Source organism: Phragmites australis, chromosome 12, assembly GCF_958298935.1.
Source record: "Phragmites australis chromosome 12, lpPhrAust1.1, whole genome shotgun sequence".
NCBI lineage: Eukaryota > Viridiplantae > Streptophyta > Magnoliopsida > Poales > Poaceae > Phragmites > Phragmites australis.
In genome coordinates, this window is record NC_084932.1 from 29,713,587 (window position 1) to 29,737,913 (window position 24,327).

At 42.6% G+C, this 24,327-nt stretch overlaps 2 protein-coding genes across 2 annotated transcripts; one reads left to right on the plus strand and one right to left on the minus strand.

The window, feature by feature from the left end:
• Window positions 1–740: 740 nt before the first annotated feature.
• LOC133886980 (uncharacterized) lies at window positions 741–5,876 on the minus strand. The gene is made up of 11 exons (XM_062326893.1): window positions 5,667–5,876; window positions 5,254–5,321; window positions 3,978–4,059; window positions 3,788–3,871; window positions 3,200–3,239; window positions 2,592–2,637; window positions 2,075–2,133; window positions 1,887–1,954; window positions 1,569–1,679; window positions 1,428–1,495; window positions 741–1,101 (listed from the first exon to the last, which is right to left on the minus strand). Exons 1-11 carry the CDS (start codon window positions 5,720–5,722, stop codon window positions 1,019–1,021), a joined length of 765 nt encoding a protein of 254 aa, XP_062182877.1. The 5' UTR covers window positions 5,723–5,876; the 3' UTR covers window positions 741–1,018.
• A 5,100-nt stretch (window positions 5,877–10,976) lies between these two features.
• On the plus strand, window positions 10,977–16,969 carry LOC133886610 (uncharacterized). The gene is made up of 8 exons (XM_062326324.1): window positions 10,977–11,477; window positions 13,086–13,805; window positions 13,995–14,090; window positions 14,166–14,249; window positions 15,280–15,514; window positions 15,598–15,758; window positions 15,984–16,265; window positions 16,405–16,969. The coding sequence occupies exons 1-8, from the start codon at window positions 11,064–11,066 to the stop codon at window positions 16,462–16,464; spliced, it is 2,052 nt and encodes a 683-aa protein (XP_062182308.1). The 5' UTR covers window positions 10,977–11,063; the 3' UTR covers window positions 16,465–16,969.
• Window positions 16,970–24,327: the final 7,358 nt, after the last annotated feature.

Below are 24,327 nucleotides of genomic sequence, written 5' to 3' on the forward strand. Positions count from 1 at the left end.
TTCAAAATACCATCCTATACACATGATTGTAACATAATATCTTAGAAACAGAATAATAATTTTCTCTGCCTCTTCTCTCTATAAAATAAACCCTAAAGAGTAGGGAGGCAGACTAACTTTTCACCCACTACACTGCTACTATTCTCTCTTTTTTTCTTTTAGTTCACTGGTCTTCTTCAAGGTTGAGCCTCCCCATGTGGAAATGAGCTCTCGTCGCAATCTGTTAGGGTACAGTTTCATGCTCCAACATATAGTGTTGTCCATAAGGATACGGAGTAAGAAGTCACGAGGAAGGAGACGAGACGGGAATAAAAAGAGTAACAGGAGTTGAAGTTCCCGTCCAAGGTGACTGCTAGCCACTGCACGGCATGATGTGCGAGTCAACCGACTGTCGCATCCAAATTACGGCCTGATATGGGTGGACTCTTGATGCCAATGCCCCCTAGGCCACTACCGTGCTCCCCGAGCGGGATGGCTCCCATCGTCTCCACCAAGATTTGAACGTGTCGTCATGCTTAGAAGACAAGCAGCCTGTCGTCGTGCCACCTTGTTGGGCGTGCACCTGCAGGGGAGGCAGGCACCGCTGCACGACGTTGACAGCACCGGTCGTCGCCCAACAGACGTGCCCCAACAATGGGCAAGATAACTGGCAATTCCGTTTGTTTTTCACAACTCACAATTAGATATTACCACTCTTTGACTAATTAGTGTATGTCAGTACTCAGAAAGAGACATGGAAGTGAAAGAAAAAACACTGATACACATAATTACAGAGAGCACACTTACACAAGGTCATCAAGGCAACATAAGATTAAAGATGAGCTCCTTCCTTCTCATCTGAATTGTAGCCGCGAGGTGATTTGGTGCTCTCTCCAAAAGCGAAAGCTACAAATTCTGAAGCACATCTAGGGTCGAATTTTCAACTACTCCACTACTAATTATGTTGTTACAAGATGTGTGATATTTAGTTTTTTTCAAAGAGCATAGAAGCATCTCTGTAGTTATTAAGATAATCAGATCACGGGAACATGCCTTCAAGGAACTCCTCGAAGCCTTCATCATTGTTGCCCAAATTCCCCAAAGAAGCTCCCTTCCGATGATCTGCAGAATTTTTCATGCATTAGTTTCTCGCTAATGGTGTACACAGGTTATGACATTCTTAACAACAACAAAAACAAAGCCTTTTAGTTCCAAGCTTAAATGGTCTATACGATTTCTGACACTCTTAAATCCCCAGAAAAACAAAATCATAATATACATGCATGTATAGGCAGCATAATCGACAAAGCCCAAGGTTGGAATAGGTTCTAATTTAACACTGAATGGTGAATCCTACTAGCATTTGACTTTAAATGTGTATAAAGATTTCTGTTTCAAGCAACAAGCATTCTCTCCCCAAAAGAAAAGGAAAATACAATCATCTGTACCTTTTTTCTTTCTGCAATGTTTCTCAGTTGATTCATCCTCTGAGGTGTCGTCACTTCCCTCATGTCCTCTACATTTTGAACAGCCAAGTCAAAGATTATAGGGTAACAAAAATAATGACGGTGAACCAGAACTAAAGGTACCTCTTTCTCTTGTCCCTTTCTTTTAACTCAATTTCCTTTTCACCAGAGTGCTCCTTTTCCTTCTCTTTCTTCTTCTCCTTTTGCCTCTTATAAGCAAGCTTTTCTGCACATCTTTCATAATGTACAACAATCAAGCTAGATAATCAATTGAGCATCTGCTTAAATAAAAGAAGCAAACAAAAACAGAGCACGAGACAGAGGCCCAGAGCAAAAATTGGGAATCATTATAGTATAAATATCACGATTCCAGAGCAGTAGCAGCTAGAAACTGGATTCAAACAAATCTTAATAGGAAAAAGTATATTAAGATTAACTAACCTCTTGCAAGCTACCAATTTCACCAGTGCTTGTTTCTGCTCCCCTGCTTCGACATAAGAAAAATTCACCTGAAAACAATGGATAAAAAATGTAAGGGCTACAAAGACTGCAGAAAACAGTTCTTAACGGAACAATATATTTTATGTCTTCTAACATCAGTAACAAGATAGCATCAGCAAAGAAGATACCTCATAACTACCTAGCCCATGTTTTTCGTCACAATGTCTATTGCCACAGATAAACTGCCCTGTGAAAGAGCATATTATGGTCAGTGCTGAGGAATTCATTGATTTTGATCAAGTAGCAGACTCTATTCAATAGAATCGTCATTTTTCAGAAATTACTTTTCTGCATTCTCTGAGAGCTGAGTACAAAAAGACGAGAGAACTACAATGATGACTTTCAAAAACTAGAAATTCAGTTCTAATATGCTTTGGAGTTTGGAGTTTGTTTAATGCAGTCCCCCAAGCTGTACTTTAAGAGGAACTGCTAAATAAAACATAAGGCTATCTAATAATCTAATCAGACAAAGCTTTCAGCTTGGGTAACCTTTTAGTACAGTTTCTTTAGTTACCCTTTTAGATTCCAGCCTTCCATTCAGATGGTCTGTTATTAGCAACAGAATACTAATACTATTTAAATCAAGTCACATTTTTCAGGTAGATCATTTATATGGAATTTGAAAATGTGATTACTAATGAATACCTTTTCCAGATATCACCTCCTTTTCTGTTCTCCATCTCAATCCAATCTGCAGCAAAAGATATATTTAGAATATGCAGTTTACTTGCAAGAATACAGATGATTTCAGCAACAAAAAAAGGTTCCATTCATCATCATATCATGTGTATGCATGACAGCCATATCTTTAATACTTGTTGTTCGCTTCTGAATTACAAGGATAACCAGACAATTTCAACAATATAACAAGTAACTGGGATATCCTTCTATCCCCTTATGCCTGCCAGAACCTACCATGAAAAAAATGGGCGTGCTAGCAAGCATGGTTCTTGCAATATAAACATTGATGCAAATCCAGGACCAAGGAGAACAATCACCTTATTAATGCTGCCCGTGCATTAATTTTTATGAAATGTGAAATCAAGGTCACAAGAATGTCACAATTGGCAAGATATCAGTCATGTCTTTAGATAAAGATCCCCCTAAAGGTCATACTACAAGCAATTTTCCCCCTTTCCATTCAAGAGTAATAAGGAGAAACTACATCAAGAAATAGCATTCAAGAAAGTACAATACCCAGCAAAAGAAATGAATGACTAGCACTCATTGACATGGGAATTGTAATACCATACCTTTCCTTTTTTATACTGGGTCATGTCAGCAATGCAATATCTGTCTCAAGTTAAGGACTCCAAGCACAACAGAGTTAAGTCTAAAGAAAATTACAAGAACAATAGAACGCACATCCAATCCAATACAGTTTCCATGCATGCAAGCACTGAGCAATCCTGGATAACTGAAACCATAAGTCTATGAGGAGAAGCATGAAGCGTTTAACACAGAAGTATGTGTCAATGCAGAGGACCACAACAGATATAAGTGCATACGATCATATTCATATGCCTTATGCGTACTTATATTACCAAACTATTATTCTTGCCGTGTTGAGCAAATTAGTTTACCAGATAAAATCTAAAGATGCAAGATGTTTGTATAAGATATCAGGCTTTTTCAGACATTGCACAGTGGTAAGATGAACAAGAGAAACTTGCCAAATGACAAGTACAGCATGTATTTAAAAAAACATATAGACAGCATTAGATTCAGAATATATGAACACGTTACTTTACAAAATTATCTGATAAATATGCCTTGTATTGACATTTTCTCACAGTAAAAACAATTGAACGACAAATTTAGTTATGTAGCAAAAAGGATACTCCTTAAAAAGCTTATCATAATAACGTTTAACCAGCCTCTTCTCCCAAGTTGAATCCATGTCATCTTCTTCAGAAAGAATGAATCTTTTACATGATTAAAAAAAAGTAAAGTATTTATGAGTATCTCAAAAACTACAGACACATATTGTACTTTGAATACTTAACAGTGGACACTGGACGTGGCTCTTACCTGTATCCTTCTCTCAGTGTATCTTTATCAGTTTTGATGGGTAAACTATTATCCTCATTTTTGCCGTGGCCATAAAACTGAACTGTTGAAAGGACGTCACATTTTTCAGTGGGAACATAAAATATATAGAAAGGAAGGACAGATGGCATCTATGTCAAAGGGGAAAATGTAATGTTGAGTGTATTTCGTTCACAAAAAAAGAAAATGTTGATTGCGACATCCAATTCTTTCTACCATAAAGGGGGCTATTTCTCTCATGTCATTATTCTGGGAGACTGGGATATATCAAACAGAAGTTTTACCGCATGGAAACTCACTTTCCTAGTTACCAAGTCATACATCGCAGATTGCACTAGTTTTCTCCTATATACCTACAAGTCCTATGTGGGGAAAAAATGCATACTACAGTATATTCTGTATTAAGCTAGGGGGTGGCAAGTTACTCATGGAAGTACATGATCCATATATGGATGAAGGTAGCCCCCAATTCTTTCTACAGTAGAGGGGACTGTTCATCATCCTGTCGCTTTTGGAAACCAAGAGTAAGCAAATAAATTGCTCATTATATGCCACTATCCCAGTTTCCTTGTTACTATGAAAGGGCTATTATGTGATCCATCCACATGTTGGAACCGGGGAAAAAGGTACCATTCCTCACTGGGAATGGGCATCGATATATTGGAGACCTGGACATCAATCCTATGTAAAAAAATGCATATTAGAATCTGCTCTGTGTTAGGCTAGGTGGCAAGTTACACATACAATTACGTAGTCCATGTATGGAAGAAGGTAGCCCCCAATTCTTTCTAAAGTAGAGGGGAGTGTTCATCATCCAGTTTCTTTTGGAAACCAAGACTAAGCAAATAAATGTGTTGTTATATGCCAATGACCCAGTTTCCTTGTCACTGTGAAACAGCAGTTCCATGATCTATCCATGCATTGGCATTCGATCTGGGTATCAATATACTGGACTTAAAGCTACTCCCAAAGCAGGCTCACCACAATCTCCAAATGACTGTGTTCAAAGGCAGAAACCCTATACAAGAGTTCAAGGAGATTTCAGTGCATGATTTCATTTTGACAAACTCACTAGTGCTGCCAAGTATGGCTGCCTAAGCCTAACATATGATTTCATTATCATGCTATTTTCTTCCCGGAACCATTTTGCTCAATGGTAAATACTATCTTTACCAACAGCATTCCTGAATCAGTCAACTAAAGGAAAATACAGCAATGAATTGCTTGGGAAAGAAACAGAGACAACAACATAACATACCATAATCTTTCATGAACTTCTTATGGCGATCATACGCGTTGAGCCCCCGGATGTGCGACTGGTACTGCCTGCATCCATCCAACCCCCATTCAGATTCATGAGATGACAAGTCAGCCAAAACATTGCAAGCAAACTAACGAAACGAAAATCAAGACCCGGTTCCTTTCATTTGCAAATCAACCAAGCCTAATTACTTCCTCGAAGCAAAATATGTCCAAATAAGTAAACTAGGGTTCGCGGGCACCATCACTTCGCATATCCCCAACGAAGGAATAAAAAACTACTGAGCACTCTAAAAAAAAATACTCTTTTGACAGCCGTGGCACCAAGGAATCTAGGAAAACAATACACCAAAACAAGGAGGGAATTAGAGAGAAACGCGACGAGACGGGGATATCGCGCGAGAAGAGTACATCTTCCTCGCCTCCCTGTCGAAGATGGCCGACTTGAGCCGCCCCAGCGACGCCATCACGCTCGCCCCCCACCTCTCGAGTTCGGCGGCGGGTCCACCAGGGGTGTGCTCGAGCACGGGCTCCGGCCGCCGCGCCCCTAGGAATATGATCGGTTCTGGAGTCGGGGGGGGGGGGGGGGGCGGGGGTGGGTGGATGGTGAGGCGAGAACCTGGTGGTGGTGGTGGCGGCGGCGGCGTCAGCCTCGTGGTGGAGGTGGGAGGAGAAGAAGAAGGGGAAATTGTGATGGGCCTGCCAGGCCCGTATGGCACCCGAGGGCGTGGGCTGGGCTGGGCCAAGGCCATTGTCGAGTTCCCGGAGAATTTTGGTAGCTCGTGTAATTTTTTTTAGGAAAACTATGAATAATGCCATGAACTTTCATCCAATCTTCAAATTTCACCCTCCTCTATGAAACAGTTAATAACACACCTTAAACTTCACAAATCCAAATATTTAACGCCCTTCGCAGGATTGCAACCTGGCGGGGAGGGTGATTTTGGGTGCTGACGTGCCACCTCCGACTTCCAGCGTGGCGGCCTGGCAGATGGACCTGATAAGAGACGAAAGCCTCATCTTCGTCCCTCCTCCCCGCGGCGATGATGTTGGTGACGCCCAGGTGATAAGAGAAGACACGGGAAGATCGAGCTGCGTCGTGCGGTGCAGGTGCGTCCACCACCTCCAAGTGTGCAATTTCTTTGCGATCACTTTCCTCTTGCGATGATTTAGAGTTTGTTTGGGAGATGAAATTTGATCAAGGGTTGGGAAATTTTAGCACTATTTGTGGGATTTTTGTGAAGCCGTGTGGTGGTAAAGAGTAAATGTTGCATCTTTTGTGCGCATTTGCATTTGTGTTAGGACCTATACCGATTTTTCTTGATTTTGCTATGAAGTCGTGTGGTGATTTTTTTATTTCCATGTGCAGGGGTTGTGTTAGTGATGGATAATATCGATAAGCTAGTGATCAGATTTCATTACAATGGGGAATTCATAAACGCCAATAGAAAATTGCACTATGTTGGGGAAATTTTGGTTTGTCTAAAGTAGAGCGGGAGAAGGTCTGTCTGGATCTGATCAAGACTTGTCTGGAAGAACATGTTCGGTTATCAGATACAGTGCAACTTCATTGATTGTTCCCAGGTTTATATTTGCGTTCTAGCCTGAGATTGTTGATTGATGACAACTCTGCAGATATATATCTTAATAGTTGATATCGCTATCTCTGTAAAGATAAATTTGTATATTTGCATCCTGACGAAATTATAAATATAGATCCTTAGTCATTAGGCCAAGGAAGAGATCTTTCTTATCAATATTAACAACACATTTGGTATTCATTCATCTCTATTTCTTCTCTAAACTTTAGTCTACTCTCTGAGAGAGGCTCTCACCATATTTATTCATGAAAGACATTTTCTTCCACCAACATCTATTACAATGATGACACATGTACAATCATATCACCGCACATGCACAACATATGTACTCCCTCCGATTGCAAATGTAAGTCGTTTTAGACTTGTGCACAAGGATTAAGAAAGTAGATCAAATGATCTTGTTGCTCTTCATTTCTTCTGCATTGAAAAAGATAACTCATTCATTTGTGAGAGTGCTAGTATTTATTAAACAAAGACAAGATGAGAACAAAAGAGAAAAAATACATATAAGTTCTAAAATAACTTATATTTAGAGAATAGTTGAGAAAATTAAAACGACCTATATTTACGATCAGAAAGAGCACATTCTTAAAGTCACGAGTGTGACCCAACAAAACTACACCGTGCAAGGCTTAGCCATTAGAGGCTCAAGCCTCTTGTTTTGGGTAAGTGTAAGTTTATGAAAGAGTTGAGCTTCTATATGATATATGCTTTTGCTTAGGAAAATATTTTGGAAGGAAGCTCAAAGCGCTTTAAACCATGGAAAATACATCATGCAAATAATGGGAAAACAAAAGGAAACATACTACTAAAAAAGACTGCAAAAGAATTGCACATGTCAACACATCTCCATTGACAAAGTCCAAATAATACTTTTTTTAAGAAATGAAATCCAAAAACAATAGGAGGTGCAATTAACGCGAGCCAAGAGGTTTGATACGTTTGAAACGTCTCGCAAAAATACGCCGTAAAACAAATACCTAATAAAAAAAGAAAGATAGATATAAAAATCCGCATAAAAAAGTTTACGCTCCAAATAGGATGATAATAAAAAATCGCTAATGGGTATATCGTTAGCATTTCTTCTGCCCCCAATCGCTTCGTTCGCCCCGCTCCTCTCTCGCGCCGACATGTGGGCTTGCATGTTCTGCCTTCTTCCCTTCCGTATCACTCGGCCGGTAGCACCCGCACGCCCCACCGCCAGAACCATCGTCCATCCTCTTGATATGTTCGACGAGCCAATCCCTCTGGATCTGCTCCACGTTCCTCCTCTCTCTATCTCCCTCACACCGTGCCACCACCACGTTGGAGCGTACCGAGCAAGACCCAGCCCATCCAGCCACGCCTTCATGCCACTGTAGCCAATCACGAAGGGTAGCCACCCGTTCAGGAGGCCTCAGCCTGCCACACTGTTCGAGTCGTCACCGCTGGCCTCGCGGCTGCCTAAAACCCTAGCCCTCTACGCAGAAGGGAGCCGCCGAAATCCACACGCTGCATGGGCATCGCTCAGCGGGCGGCTTCGACCCACGGTGGTGGTGCGACTCGAGGGTGCGGTCGTCTGGGTGTGCACAGCGCGACAGGAGGGGTGGGCAGAGGAGGACGTCTTGTGGTTGTGGCGCGAGGGTGGGGCGTCGATGTCCTCAAGGTGGAAACTAGGGCGGCAACGGCGGCGCTTGGAGTACGGCGACGCAGGGTGCTGCGCTCCTCCAGCGGCGGACGATGACGCCGTCAGGAGGAAGAGGAAGGAAGAGGAAGAGGAAGAGGAGGATGGGGAACGTGGGCCCCCGGAGCAGGCGGCGAAGGCGGCATTGCCTTTCTCAACGTCGTGCGTGCGGATCTCCTGCGACTCGTACCTCAACCTCCACATGCTCCGTAACGCCTCCTCCGTCAGCCTTGCCGACGCCGCCTACGTCAAGATAACCGAGGGCGACTTCGGATACGTCCTCAACGACTACCTTCCCGATATCCCGGTGAGCACTGACACCGATCCCGGTTGAAGTGCACCGTGGGAAACTCCACCGTGGAGCCCTACGTCGTCTGCCACAACTCCATCCTGGCACACGCTTCCGTCGTCAAGCTGTACAGAGAAAAGTACCAGGTAAAATTGAACTGTTCACAATCTTCTGTTAGTGATCAGAAGTTCAGAACTGCGCCAGTGATCAAGTGAGCTCATCTATCTTTGCTTTTCTCTGCAACATGATCACTGCAGGCTACGCAGAACGGCGTCGTCAGCATGAACATCTTCAGCTACTGGAATTATCCGTTCTAGCCGAGCCCTGCCGACATGGCAGCAACTCAGAGATCACTGGACTTCATGATTGGCTGCTGAGTACTCCAATTTCTATTTTCTTAGTTGTCTTAGTTGGACACAAAGTGATATAAATGAGATGAGATGATGATGATGATGACACAATGCTTTGTTTAGGATCGTAAACCCCTTGGTGTATGGAGAGTTGGAGACTACCCTGAAATCATGAACAAGGTTAGGTCCCGGCTACCGTGATTCACCAAGGAACAGTCCGCGATGATCCGTGGGAGCATTGATTTCATTGGCATAAACCACTACACGTCGGTGTACGTCAGCGATCGATCCAACACCACAGACACCGGGCCCCGGGATTACAATGCTGATCTGGCCGCTACCTTCAGAGATTAAGTTTAATCTTGAGAATAAAGAAGTAAGTTCAGTACATATACCACATCCACACCGATGAGATCATCTAGCTAGCATCTTCAGATACATAAGCCTTTCAGCTTCTTTTTATCTGTAGTTAAGGTTGGAGAGCAGTGTTTGATTAGGCAGTTTACAGATTTTTTTTTTAACATGACACAATTTGATTGCTTGTTGTAACCATATCGTGCTTGTTTGTTGTCGCAGCTTCTCAAAATGATCCACCCACTGGTCAGGTATAGCGTTAACCCTTTTATGTACCCTTACTGAATTCTATTAACTCTGTTACAATGTAACTGAATTAAACTACACCCAACCAATTTCATCTGTTACTCTTTTTTATGTTCAATATTATAAAATTGATGTGCTAATCTTTGGTACAGTTTATCCCAATCAACATGCCAAGCGATCCACAGGGGCTGCAATCTATGCTCGAGTAACTCAGTGACACAACAACGTTCATGTCTATGTGCAAGAAAATGGCAAGTGACCTACTCAACTTCCCTGAATTTCTTTGTTCACTGCCACAACTATGAGTGCCACCAATGTATTGTCTTGCACTAATTTTGATCACAAAATCTTTCCAAAATATCAAGAATAATGATGACTTTCGCACTGATGGTCAGTGCCCCACCTGCAAATTCTGCAGAAACTGAACCATTTCGTGACTTTCTTGTTTCTAGACTAACAGAAACCTTTGTCGCAGTATAAATGTGCATATGCATGCTTCTTTGCTACTTCAATTCAACAGCAGATTCGCAAACACCATTCACCATATATACAACTTCCAGTCAAGTAATATATCATTTTGCTATTACGTTAATTTCGATATATATATATATATTGCTATTTGTATAGCAGCGCGGGATGGAGATCTTTACCACGCTCATTGTCAAATTGATTATTATTTTATTACGATGCATGTGTTTCACCTATCAACTATTTACCTCGTGAATTTTTTTCCTCCCATTACAACATACGGCATATAACTAATAGGATGTAATAATTGTAGACATAAACATGAGAATATTATAGTGCTTAAAACCACATCAAGAAATGATATTTTTTGGTTCCGTTACTTGATAATGGAAATAAGTTTCCTATGTCAAAACATGCCATGCAAACATAAAAAGAAACATACTATAAAAAAGGCACATACGACACATCTGTATTTGATCAAACCAAGTCCAAAACGCAACCGCCTCACAAGAAAAAAGATATAACCAAAATAAATGAGAAGACAACTCCCAAAAAAATCTGCAAATCATTTCACCAGCTGTCCCACCTCACATACACACAGGCTCACAGTAGTTTAATACCAGCTAAAAATAAGTAATAAAATGGAATAACAAAAATTTAGTTCCACGTGGCAGCACCTCATTGGGCCATGCCCCGACCGAACCCCATAATTTCTCTGTCAGCATCTCTCTATTATAAACACCAAACAAGCAGAAAAAATAGCTCAGAAAATACCCCCAAAAACCAATAATTACACAAACACCTCTCGGTCACCTCCCCGACCCCGGCGACCCCCAGATGCCGGCCACGGCGAGCGGCGGCGCGCGGCCGGAGGAGGCGACCGCTCCACCGGCGTCGGCGTCCTGCACGGGGACGAGGCCGGAGGAGCTGACGGCGAGGCTGGCGGCCGCGGGACCCGCCTCGGGCGGCAGCGGCGGAGAGGAGGTGGAGCGCGAGCGGGTGCGCGCGCTGCGCGAGATCAAGAACCAGATCATTGGGAACCGGACCAAGAAGCTGCTCTACCTCCGCCTGGGCGCCGTGCCGGCGGTCGTGGCGGCGCTGGCTGAGCCGGGGGCATCGCCGGCGGCGCTCGTGCAGGCGGCGGCCGCGGCGGGAAGCTTCGCGTGCGGCGTGGACGACGGCGCGCGCGCCGTGCTGGACGCTGGCGCCGCGGGGCACCTGACGCGGCTCCTCGCGCACCCCGACGAGAAGGTAGGGTCCGCTACTCCGCTCTGTTCACTCGCTTGTTGCTTGTGTCTGCGGGAATCTGATTGGTTATAGGAGAAAGAAAAACAGTTTTTTGCTGTGGATTTCTTTCTCAATTGGGAAAAGATCTGTTGCGTCCATAAGAGTTGACGGAAACTAGCAGCAACAACTGCTTCTTGCCTGTTTTCGCGGTGTGGATTTGGGGATGTGTTTAGTAATTATGCTTGGCTGTGAGCTTGAAATGGGTAGAAACGGTGCCGATTTTATCATTTGCGTGAGGATTGGCGATTTGGATTGGTGAAGGATTTTGCCTATACTTTTGTATCTGTAATTAGGATGAGAAGATGTCTGCCAACTACATCATTCCATTTGCCGTGAATGTATTTTGCTGTGTAAAAGCTTTGAGCCGAGTGAGAATATGGAAAATTGGAAATTAGTTGTGGTAATTTCATGGTTACTGTGTAGATTGGTCAAAAAGAACTTTATATTAGAGAATGATGGTTGATGTTTTGTGAGCCTTGGAATGGGGGGAATTATTGGAGCTGAACTATTAGAGAATATGTTGGTTGTGTTAAGGTGAGAGATACTGGTGGTGGTTGTCATTTCTTTTTCTTGCTACGCCCTTCTCTTCCCCTCCTATTTTGGTTGAAGTGAAACTATTGCTCATTTGTGCTGGAAATGTGGAGAGTTTGGTAGTGGGTCATTGGTTAGGTGTGGTGGTGGGGAGGATGTGCTGGAAAGTTGTCTTTTTTGTTTTGTGATCAATACATGAGGTTGGGATCAATACATGAGGTTGAATGAATTCTGTAGGTGTTACTGGACAGCATCAATTGTTTAGTTTGGCTAATGTTGCTGTTTATTATTCCCCTGTGAGGCCAAAGGTCGCTATTTGTGGTACAAAGTGACTATTAAAGAGGGAACATAACACGGCGAATGAGATGAGAAAGTAAAAAGGTGATGAAATGACTACTTTGGTAGCCCTCTATTGTCACATCTCCATGTCTTTCCATAACCACCGCTGCCCGGCATTAATAATATTGGACTAATTAGTCATTATAGCATGCCAGTTTATCTGATATAATGATTTGGCTGCTGTTGTTTTTCTCCCTTTTCTAGTCTACTATACGACAAGGTAGTTTTCCGATATTTATAACTTGAAAATGATTTGTGTGCATATTCAGGACATAAATATTGGCTCATGCTACAATATGCAATTCAGCTTATGCCTGTACGTGTCACTTTTTGACCAACCAGCTTGCACCCGATCTTTTTACTTTAACATTTTCTTTTAGAAATACAGATGTTTTATTACCTCAACAAACTTGCTTTTAAGGGTAGTCCGCAGTATGTCCCATTCCTTAACCGTTATCTATGAAATATTAATTCTTTATAGTTGCTAGAATTTGCCCATCATTTGATTTTATTCTTGTAAGTTTTAGCACATATAAAATTTTAAGAAATCGGATCCAAGCAACCTTCTTTGCTGGACACAGTTTATGTATGCTGTGCTTAGGTGCTAGGTCTGATTAGTGATTATGCAGATTGTTTCATATGATATGGTTGTAATCATTAATGCTGTATACATGATATCTGAGGTCGTCATCTTGATTGCAGGTTGTGGATGCAAGTGCACGTGCTCTCAGAATGATATATCAATCAAAACTAGCTCCGAAGTTTGATTTCAATGATGAGAAAAATATGGATTTTCTTCTTTCCCTTTTGAACAGCAAGAACGAGAATATCACAGAGCTAGCTGCTACTGCTATATCTCACTCTTGTGAAAGCAATGCAGAACAATTGGCACTATGCACTGCTGGAGTTCCACAGAGACTTGTTAGCCTTTTTGGAGGTTCTATGAATCTGCGGGATGCTTGTTTAGATTCTGTGACTACAATAATTAGAAATAACAGGGAAGTTGCTTCAAGATTTGCATCAATGGACCATGGAAAAGCTTTTTGTTCGATAGTTGGGTTAATACATGATCGGAGTCCACACACTAGACTACTTGCTTGTCTATGCTTGATTGCACTTGGGCATGCTTCTCCCTGTCATTTCCATGACAGACAAATTAAGACCAAGTTGATTCTGGTCTTACTTGAGCTCATGGAAGAACCTGGTCATGTAGGAGATGAGGCTCCCTTGGCATTAATGACCCTGATAAAAGACAGCTTGGAACTGCAGAAACAAGCCCTTACAACAAATGCAGTTGAGAAGCTCAGCAATCATCTGCTAGCAAATTCATTGGAGACAAGGCGAGCAGTAACCATATTGCTTGCGTTATCTGAACTTTGCTCAAAACTGGAAGAGTCAAGATCTCGGCTTATGTCGGTTCAGGTGCGTGAAGTTTCGGAATTGTTATTTTTAATTATATAGTCTTTAGAATCCTTCTATTGTTAGTGTTTATTTTGGAAAACCTGATAATTCAATCAACTGACTCCATGTCGGCTCCCAACATTTCACTTGAAAGAAGTGGATGAATACGGTTATCCATTGACAAATAATAATCACATATTCTCTTGATAGGTATCAACCTTAATTCTTGATGCATTGAAGCATGATTGTACCGATATCCGAGTTGCAGCATGTTCATGTCTGAAGAATCTCACCAGGTCACCAAAGGTAAGGTGCATACATCTTTCCTCTTGACCTTTTGTGTTCATCCCAAATGATCCAGTTTATGTATTTAATCTCCAGGTACTTAGTGGAGGCGAACTATCTTGTGATACAGTTATTGCCCCCTTGGTCCAGCTTTTATATGACTCATCTACTTCAGTCCAGGTAATGTGAATCCTGCAATCTTCGATGGCACTTTTTCAGAGTTATAGTTTTTCTGGACGGTGCAATGCAGTTGCTGAGATGCACTTCCAAGTGCCTTTCTTCTTCCAAAAGGCTGGTCAAATTATGAATATGTGGGTTTTATAAAACAAAAATAGTTTTTCAATGCATGTCATCGTAACTTATTTATTTGCACACAAATCTTACGGCATGGCACCTGGCCTCTTGGATTTAAAACTGCATGGCAGCTGCCCCTTTGTGGCATGGTAGCTGTGGTACGTTTTTTGGCACCCAGTTTTCCATAAAGTGCCTTGCGGAACTGATAGTTTTGTTGTAATAATATAAAATTGCATACCAATGCACAGTTACACAACAATGATCCGAAAGCTAGCAGGTAAACTCCCTCTTTTGGTAATCTGTACCATGGCTAGCATTTCATTTTCTGGCTTTATTATTGGAGCAACCTTTCTTGTCACTGAAGCAATACCAAATTTGGTGTCAATTAGGCAACTAGCTAGTGAAACATCAGTACTTTAGGTCTTTGAGCCATTAGGACTTGATGGAAAACTGTGTATCATACAGTTGCACCAGAATGTTTTGAAAGCTAGCAGGGAAACTTCCTCTTTTGGTGATTTGTACTCTGTACCATCTCCTGGCTTTATGATTGGAGCCACTTTTTTTGTCACTGAGGAGTACTGAATTCGGTGTCAATTAGGCAGTGAGCTGTATAGTGAAACATCAGCACTTCAGGTCTTTAAGCCATTAGATAGGACAGAAAATTGCTTATCAATGCAAAGTTGCACAAGCACGATTTAAAAGATAGCAGCGAAACTTCTTTTGGTACTTTGTACCCTGCCTACCATTTCCTGGCTTTATTGTTGGAGCAACCTTTTTGATACTGAAGTGACACCAAATTTAGTATCAGTTAGGCAATTAGCTGTATTGTGAAACATGAGTATCTATTTTTTTAGGCATTAGGACTTGGTTGAAGTGTCAAATATATGTCTTATCTATTCAATTATTTTTGTCACAGGTTGCTGCTCTTGGTGCCATTTGCAATATTGCTGTCAATTTAACACCCAGAAAATCGGTTCTTCTTCATTCTGGGGTTGTCTCACAACTTGTTCATTTATCGAAGTCTATGGATCCAACATTGAGGCTAAAATCTGTATGGGCTCTCAGGAATATTATGTTCCTTCTGAGTCCAAAAGATAAAGACGTCATTATGAAGGAGTTAACCGTATCTACTCTTTCAAGCCTCATATGTGGTAAGTCTAGTGCCCAAATATGATATTAGGCCATTAGGGAACTGCCATACTGGTTTCACTGCTAATTGCAAAATGTTATGCAGATTCTGAGCGTTTTGTTCAGGAGCAGACCTTGGCACTTATTCACAATCTTGTCGATGGATATGTGGACTCTACCAATTATGTCATTGGTGAAGATGGATTGGTTATAAATGCTATTTCAAGACAACTGCATAGTGTATCTGCCCCGGGAGTGTGTATTCAGGTCGGTTTTCTTTAAACTCTAGTCTATTTAGTTACTTGCTTTATCTAGATTTGTTGTATAACTATACTTCATTTCACATGCATTTTTGAAACTTTGGAGGGACAGTAAAAAAAGAGAAATATCTTTTTAATTAACAGCATAATTTTGTATCCTGTTCTTTGATATTTTTGGACATAGTATTTGATAAAAGAATGCAAAGATTATGCAGTTGTTTCCTCTCTTCAGGGTATGTTTGTGCTTGCAAATATTGCGGCTGGAAATGAATTGAACAAGGAAGCAGTGATGAATGTTCTTGTTCCTCACCGAGCAGATCGCATCAAGCCATCTTTTGTGGTGAACTATCTGCAGAGCAAGGATAAACAGTTGCGAGTTGCTACCTTGTGGTGTATTCTGAACTTGATTTACCCAAAATGCGAGGCCGCATCTAGTCGAGTTGTCAGACTCCAAAGTGCTGGGGTAATCCTACAAGTAAAGAGCATGATAAATGACCCCTGCTTGGATTGCAAGGTACTTCTCTTCTTAAATAATAGTATCTTTTAAATGACTCGCGTAGCTGGTATCTAGTCAAATGTATCTTTACCCATATTCTTGAAACGAATCCGCAACATTGTTAAATCTAACGTGCAATGTCTAATCTCTTATACAGCTCAGAGTACGTATGGTGCTTGAACACTGCTTGGACAATGCCGATGACTGTTTCATGTGAGCAGCCGGCATTGCATCTTGGCCATCGAAGTTTACCAAACCGCATATACAGATCAGGCATGAAGAAACCAGCGGATCCCAACATATGCCCTGAACTGTGAAACATGAGCACCAGCTGAAAGCTCTTGCTGATCTCTGGATCGGCTCGAGCTAACTGCTGTCTTTTTGCACCGTGAGAACCTGAAACTGGCATCTGTTGTGCATATTGTCGATTACCTTGTTGTAAACATGCCATCTCGAGAACCTGAACTGCCTGATCCCAGACTGAAGGCTTCAGGCACTAGTTCCGGGGAATCCCGTTTTTCCAGTGCCTTCTGAAGTCCGAACCCCGTGCTTGCGTTGCGATGATGAGCGTATAATCGAGGACAGCTATTTCTGTCGTTGTACAAAAACTGTACTGTATTTCTGGTCCAATAAGGCTGTTTTACATTCATATCTGTGGGATGTTGTCCATGGATTCCCATGTTCTGAAACAAATAAAAAATATGTTTGGATTACAGATCAAAGTGTGTACTCAGTTAGCTTTTGCTTACCTGAGACCTCGCAGTGGTTTGACAAGAGACGCCTGAGAACTCGCCTGAGGACATAAACAAAACCTGCACAAAATCTCAGAGGTAATTAAGGACTCTGGAAACCCTCCAGATTTTGAAACTGACTTTTCAGGCAACCACTGCAGTGGGTTGTCCTTTCAGTTAACTCGTAGTAATTCGACGAGCCCTTAAGTTGTGCACACGTGTTTTCGTTTTCTCTTTTACCATTTCGTCCAAGATAAAAGGCTCAGCACATGGATTACTTCGTTGAATTTCTTGGCCCGAGCTCTTGTGATTGGAACATCTATAGTATGCTTGAATGTCAGCAATTTTTCTATATTCTCTTCCTCCTCGTCTATTAGTTCAGTTCCTTTCCTTACTGTCCGGACACAATCACAGAACTACAAGAGTTGGGCGGCCAAGAAGATATGCAACGTTAGCTGCAGCTACAGCTGCCGCTGCGTAAGGAAGTGGTGCTTCGGTTGGAGCGGGCACAAGAGACCATCCAACACTATCGCCGCAGGAGGCGGAGCTGCGCAGAAGCCTCAAGTGCCTTGGCGACAAGGGTGGCAACGGGTCTGCCCCTGTCGGGTTTTGCTGGAACGGACTCGAACCCGAAACCCGACTCGTCAAACCTGACCCGAACCCGAAATCCATATCGGGCGCAAAACCACCCCCGCCCCCGAACCCAACGGGGACCCGAAACCCGACGGGCAACCCGAAACCCGACAGTGTAACGGCGGCGGGGCGGGTTGGGGCGGGCGAGCGGAGCGGGTGCGGCGGGGCGGGGCGGAACGGGGCGAGTCAGGCGGGCGATTCAAGGTAGGGCGGAACGGGGCGGGCGGGCGGGGCAGGGCGGGCGGGCGGGTGGGGTGGGGTTTCGGGTTTCGGGTGGCACCCACGGGTGAAAAAACATACCCGAACCCGAACCCGACCAGAGTTAAGGACCCGACCCGACCCGACCCGATAGCTTCGCGGGGTTTTTTTTTTGCACCCGAACCCGCCCCCGTCGGGTTTAAAATCCGCGGGGACCCGACCCGACGGGGGAAATTGCCACCCCTACTTGGCGAGGGCGAGCTGAAGGAGGGGGATGCAAATACCCGCTACTTTCATCTGCATGCCAGCTTCCGGCATTGTAGAAACCACATCGTCAGTATAGCGGAGGCCGAGTCTCAGTCTCGATATTTATTTTGTTTATCACATAATAAAAAAAATGATGTTGTCGAAGATAATACATAAGTTCAGTCGAAAATAAACAAATAAATAAATAGTGAAGACAATATACATAAATTCAAGAATAAAGAATACCCTACACTGCTAAAATTTAAAATTATGAATACTTATCTAATGCCACTTGTCAGACTCATCACAACATCATTTCTTAGAAAGATAAGCCTGTGTCTCGCACGATACTTCACCCTCTCCCCTTCCTACCTCCCTTTTCGACATGACACTGCAAAACTGTGAGACCTCCGACCCCAACGAGAGCAACCATGACAAATCCAACTACGAGGCCAGTGTTCAAATGTCATTCCCAAGCACACGTACCTTTGCGTGGTGTCTGTCGGTTTGTGTGTCAGCCCTCAGCATGATGGAGCGTAGTGACGTGGCAACCTACTCAGAGATATAGGGATTTGAAAATAAATATTGAGGTTGAGATTTGGAAATTGTCACTCAAATGGGATAAATTTAGGTTATCTCTTGTTTCATAGTTCCACAACTAAGCCTGAAGAACGTTTCCAAGTCATCGTAGATATAGGAATTGAAGATAATTAAAATGGTGGTACCTGCATATATTACCCTGGTAGATTCAACAAATGCAAGACTAACATTAGTGTGCAGCCACTTTCTGAGGCCATCATGAACCTAAAGTACCATGCAATTTTCAAACAGTAGTAATAACCGAATCAATTATCATTGTTATCTTTTTCTCAAGCAAGAGAAACTGTCAAGCAATAGTATAACCACAAGAAAGCAGCATAGGAGAACCAACAAATGAACATCAAGCATGTGGTTTCGGCTCAATGAGTAACCTACACCAAGTGAATAAATTGATTTTATAGATATCCTTATATTCACGAGATTTGTGTGCCTAAGAGAAGTTAAAAAAAGAATGGAAAAAGTAAAATTTCATGTTATACCTGTTTTTTATTATAAATGAAGTCAGAAAAACAAAAGCCTCATTGAATTATATATTCATGTTGATCTTTCCACTATTTATTCCCTCAAAGGAGCTATGCATGGTGAACACCGTGCACGATGCTGGCGACAAAACTCAAAGCACACTATAAAAAAAACTTTTCGCTGTCGGTCCATAAAAGAATTTCATTGCTGGTTTTGGAGCCGGCAGTAGGTAACGAGCAGTGATAGTCCCGGACTATCACTGCTGATCCGGGGATCAGCAGTGAATGAGTTATCACTGCTGGCTGAATAGCCGGCGGTGATAGTCGGGCACCGAATCGATCTTTTTAGGCTGAAAAAATTGAAAAAAAAATTACACCCGAGGAACCCCACGCCGTCGCAAGTCACAAGTCATGCGATTTTTCGCGCGAAATACGAGCGTGTGCGGTTCGTGGCACTCGAACTTGAAATCTCTCAGCTCACGCTAATCCTTACTATCATAATATAAAAGTACTAGTGATACCATTAGCATATGTAATTCTTTTGACATCTTCTGTCTGAAACTTTAAACGATTATTTGGATATCTAAATGATATCAAATAAAAAAAAATTCAACTACAAAGTTGTAGATCTCGTTGAGAGCTACAGTTATGATATAAAATTTGTCCTCATCCGACTTCGTAGACTTTAGTTCAGTGATTCACTTCTCTCTCTCAGAATGCTGGACCTGATCGATTAGTTTTCTGAATTGGCATCCAAGTCACGATTGATTGATTGATTATTCTAGCTTAGTTTTCTTCAGAATGGAGAGTAGCATCCAAGCTGTACTCCCCAGTGGAGTGGCTGCCTTTGCCTTTGTTTCTTCTGAAAACTATATACTGCAGGGCAAAAAGGATGATGGTATTTGTCTCTAACTTAACCTTGGATGAATGCACCTAAGACGCAACCATCTTTGGCACGTCCTGCGTTGGAAATCGCCGTGGCAAAGCCCGTTGAGACTAGCAGCGGCTTCAGTTTGTGTGTACGAGCCATTCAGCCTTCCTGCTAATCTATGCACCCAACCTTTTTGAGAACCAGCTCTGCTCTTTTTTGGATAATTCTTTTGGTTTAGCTTTGGGAACTCTTCATATCAGTGCTGGTGCTGCAACGTACGTTTGTAGTTTTACCTTCGCTAGCTACAAATGGTTATTTCTCACTATCGAAAGTGGTTATTTGTCAAAGGACATTGTATGCATTAAAGTATAATATTTGTCAATTACGAGAGAGAGAAACAATTCAAAATACCTTTCTGACCGGTCAGGCCCACATGTCAGCTCCTCTCTCTCTCTCTTCACTTCCTTTCTTTCTTCCTGCCCTGCGCATGCCAACGGCTCCATCTCCAAACACTCCCGCCGCACCAAGAATGAGTAAAACTGGTATAAGTAAAGAACCACTGGAACAGATGGAGCCTACAAATGTTGATATTGCAATAAGTAAAGAAGTATAAGGTTGCGTTTGAACCAAAGTTGCCTTTGGCATTAAGTTGCCTCACTTCATTCCGCTCACTACCACATAAATGGTTATCAGTGCCAGCTCAAAAACATCATCAGTGGTGATTTTTGAATCGGCACTGATTACTCGGCAATATCAGTAATGAGTATCAGTGCCGGCTCATGAAAAAAACCGACACTGATACAGAGACTAGTTCATAACAAGGAACCGGCACTGATACTCAACTATCAGTGCCGGTTTTTTTCCTGGCACTGATGGCCCCTCCCGCTGTACAGAATCTAGCCGTTGCCGACAACAACACAAATAGACATACAACACATACAACAAGATAAACATGCATTCAAGTTTCACATACATATATAATTATCTCAGCACATATAATATCACACACATACACAATTCATTCATATCTCATCTCATTCATGGTTACGTAACCATATTATTTCACATGTCATTAACTAGAGATCATAACTAATACAAGTTTGCAACAAAACAAAAGTATGCAACAAAAGGGTAAGAAATAATATCATTCAATTGTTCTTGTTGACCGAAGACCCTGAACCACGTCTTTTGCCTTTTGAAAAATCAGGTAATGAACTCCACGGGCTAGGTGAAGGGACGGTGTCCGAACAACACCATTTGATAACATGGTACCACCCGGACTCTGGAATGACTTGGTCATTGATGAACCCGCAGAATTATTCCTGAATTACATTGATTCTCTGCGGCATGAGGATACCTGTTTCCAGCTCGAGGTCCTGCAATTGCCAGAAATGAAGAAATTAATCAATTTGAACATGAGTAGGAACTAAAAATTAATCATCAATATCTATACCACTTACCTCAGCTTTGGTAACGGTACTATAATTATTTTCGATCCATCCATGCATGGAGTCACATACATAATAGCCACATAAATTGTTGCCCTGGGTCTGAATCCTACAAGGAAAGTTTATTACGATTTTCCATTTCTTCCGGAACAAAAAGTGACGTCTTTTCCTCTTGACGTAGTGCACATACACCCTATACGTGTGTGATTATTGACCGTAACTAGACTTAGATTCAATCAATTCAAAGTTTACTAAAGTGTTAATGAAATGATTAGTTTACCTTTGTAGCAAGTCTATGATGGGTTGGTATTCGGCTACTGGATTTCTTTTTCCGTCGAGGACAACGATACTGCTATAGTCAGTCTGGATGACAAAGAGGGCCCAGTAAAATCTGCACATATGTCACCGTAGGTAATTAGTTCTAAGTCCTAACATCGTGATGCTAAAAAAGAGTGGTACAAACATGGAGGGAAACACGTATCCAAAGTTGTAAGGTAAAAGTATGTATCTCTTTAATTGGTATGTTTGAATAAATTCAAGGGAATAATCCTCGGTTGCCTGTGGCTGGGTGGCAACCATCGTCTGGTTTATTTTCATTGGGTCGAGGAATCCTACTTCAGTGATGCCCTTTTGACCGCATGTATATATCTCCATTCTACATACACAAGAAGTTAAGACATTCAGTCTAATGGTACAAGAATATATTGTGAATTATACATGTAAGACACTTACGGAGTCCACAAACTTATGAGTTGAACGCCAAGGGCATCTTGGTGGTACCGTTGATACATTTCATCGAAATGAATCTAGACTTCACTGTCCCCGTGGAGGAAATCACAGTGTCTGTATTGGAACGCGAACATTTGTCTACCGGCCTTTGACTGTTCCAAGTACTAGGCATGGAATCTCCTCATTTGGGTGGTTAGCTCCGGCAGAGACTTGACCAATGGTTCGCCAAGCTTAAATTGCCATTTAGATTTTGCCTTTTCAATCTTGGACTCGTCATAAAGTGCTTCTTTTGTTATTTCAGCCTCAATTAGAAAGTTTTTTTTTCTAATTCTTCTTGTTGTTCTATCGCTCTTTGTTTTTTTACCTTCTCGATCGACGCCTTCCTCAACTGTTTTTTACCCATGATGCACGCGTAGTTAAATTTTAGTGGTGGGTCTAAAGGTCTTGCCAAAGTCTGAAGAAACTTGGCGACCGTTGCTGGATTGATAGCACTCTTCTCTGGCTAAGTAGGTTTAAAGTGTGCAGTGACATCGGCGTTCACTTTCCTTCTGATTTCCTCATCAGTTTTATCATAAGGGAGAGGAGATGCCGGCTTCTTAGATGCCGCCTGTCGCTTCTTAGCTGCTGTGATGAAGTGGATTTCTGAGATGACAACAACTTCTGAGCTTGTGCAGGTGTTACCGGCTTTTGAAGCGGGATAGGCGGTGGCGGCGAAGGGGTTGGGGATTTTCTTGTTGGCTGTGGAGGCGGCGGAGGAAGTGAAGATCTTCTGGGTGGCTATGGAGGTGACAACGGAGGAGGTGTAGATCTTCTGTGTGGCTGTGGAGGCAATGGTGGAGGAGGTGGAGATCTTCTGGGTGGTTGTGGAGGCGACAATGGAGGAGGCGGAGATCTTCTGGGTGTGTCCGATGACTCTGAACTAGTCCCAGACTCGTCTGTGTCTTCGCCAAACAATATGTCGCGCTTACGTCACAAGACGTAATTGCCTACGTTTTTTGAGAGCCTCTTTCCCCCCGCATCTCTAGGGTAATCTAGCTTACTTTTACGGTACACATGTATTACACTGTCCACATATACCCTGGCGTATCCCTGTGGTATCGGACGACTGTTGAAGAGAGTCCCTTCCACCCATTGCTCAGCCAGACCCCTAGCCACTGTGGTGGGAACACTCAAGGTGGGAATGACAAGCTTGCATGGTGTACTTTCTGTGATGTCATCCATAGGGTGACGGATTAAGGTTTCTCCTGGAAGCCCCGTGGATGCGTAGCTGCTCCGGGGACCACCAGGGCTCGTGAACAAATCATTATCTGTGCCGACTAACTGCTCCTGCCTGGCTTGCTCCCTGGCTTGCTGCATAGCTGCTGCTATTTTTGTGTCTGTCATTCGTCTCTCCTCTTGCAGTTCTTCTTTTAGAATGGCCATCATTTCATCAATATTTTCTTTTCTTCATTTCTTGTAAGTGTCGGCGTTTTGTTCGAATCTGACCATCCAAGGCCTCAAACCCTTGCCTCGTGTGCGACTAGTGTGCTCCTTGTTTCTTAGTGCCAAGGTTAGCTTGTTGTTCTCCCTATTTGCATGGAAAGAGCCCTGGGAACATTGGACGTGGACATCTCTAATCTTCTGTGTGACTTCCAGTTCTCGTTCACTTTTGAAGCATAAGCTTCCATCAGTCGCAAGAGTAACGCCTCTCCCATACAAGTAGATCTTCACTCGTGGAATCCACTCAGCCGTCATAGGTGTGACACCGCTTTTATTTATGTCTTCTTCCATCTTCTCCCACTCGTCAAGTTTCCTAACGTACCCACGCGAGCTGGTTCTGTGGGGGTATAAGTTTTTCTTGGAGTTGGCCTTGTTTCCTTCACTTATCTTTTTTGGTTCCTCCGAATCCCTGTACTTCACGAAATCATTCCAAAAATCTTTCACCGTCGGATAATCATCCCAGTCCGGCATTTGACCCTTCAAGTGATAATCTCTGTACAATTTACCCTTAAAATTCTTAGAAATTCTACCCATTATGACTATGGCCTGATGCGTCGCTATGGCCAAGTTGCATCCTTCAGGGTACTTGAACTTTTCCGACAACTTGCCCCACATAAAATCCTTAATGCTATCAGGAACCGCCCACTTGTCACCTCGTTTGCCTCTCCAAGTTCTATAAGTTAT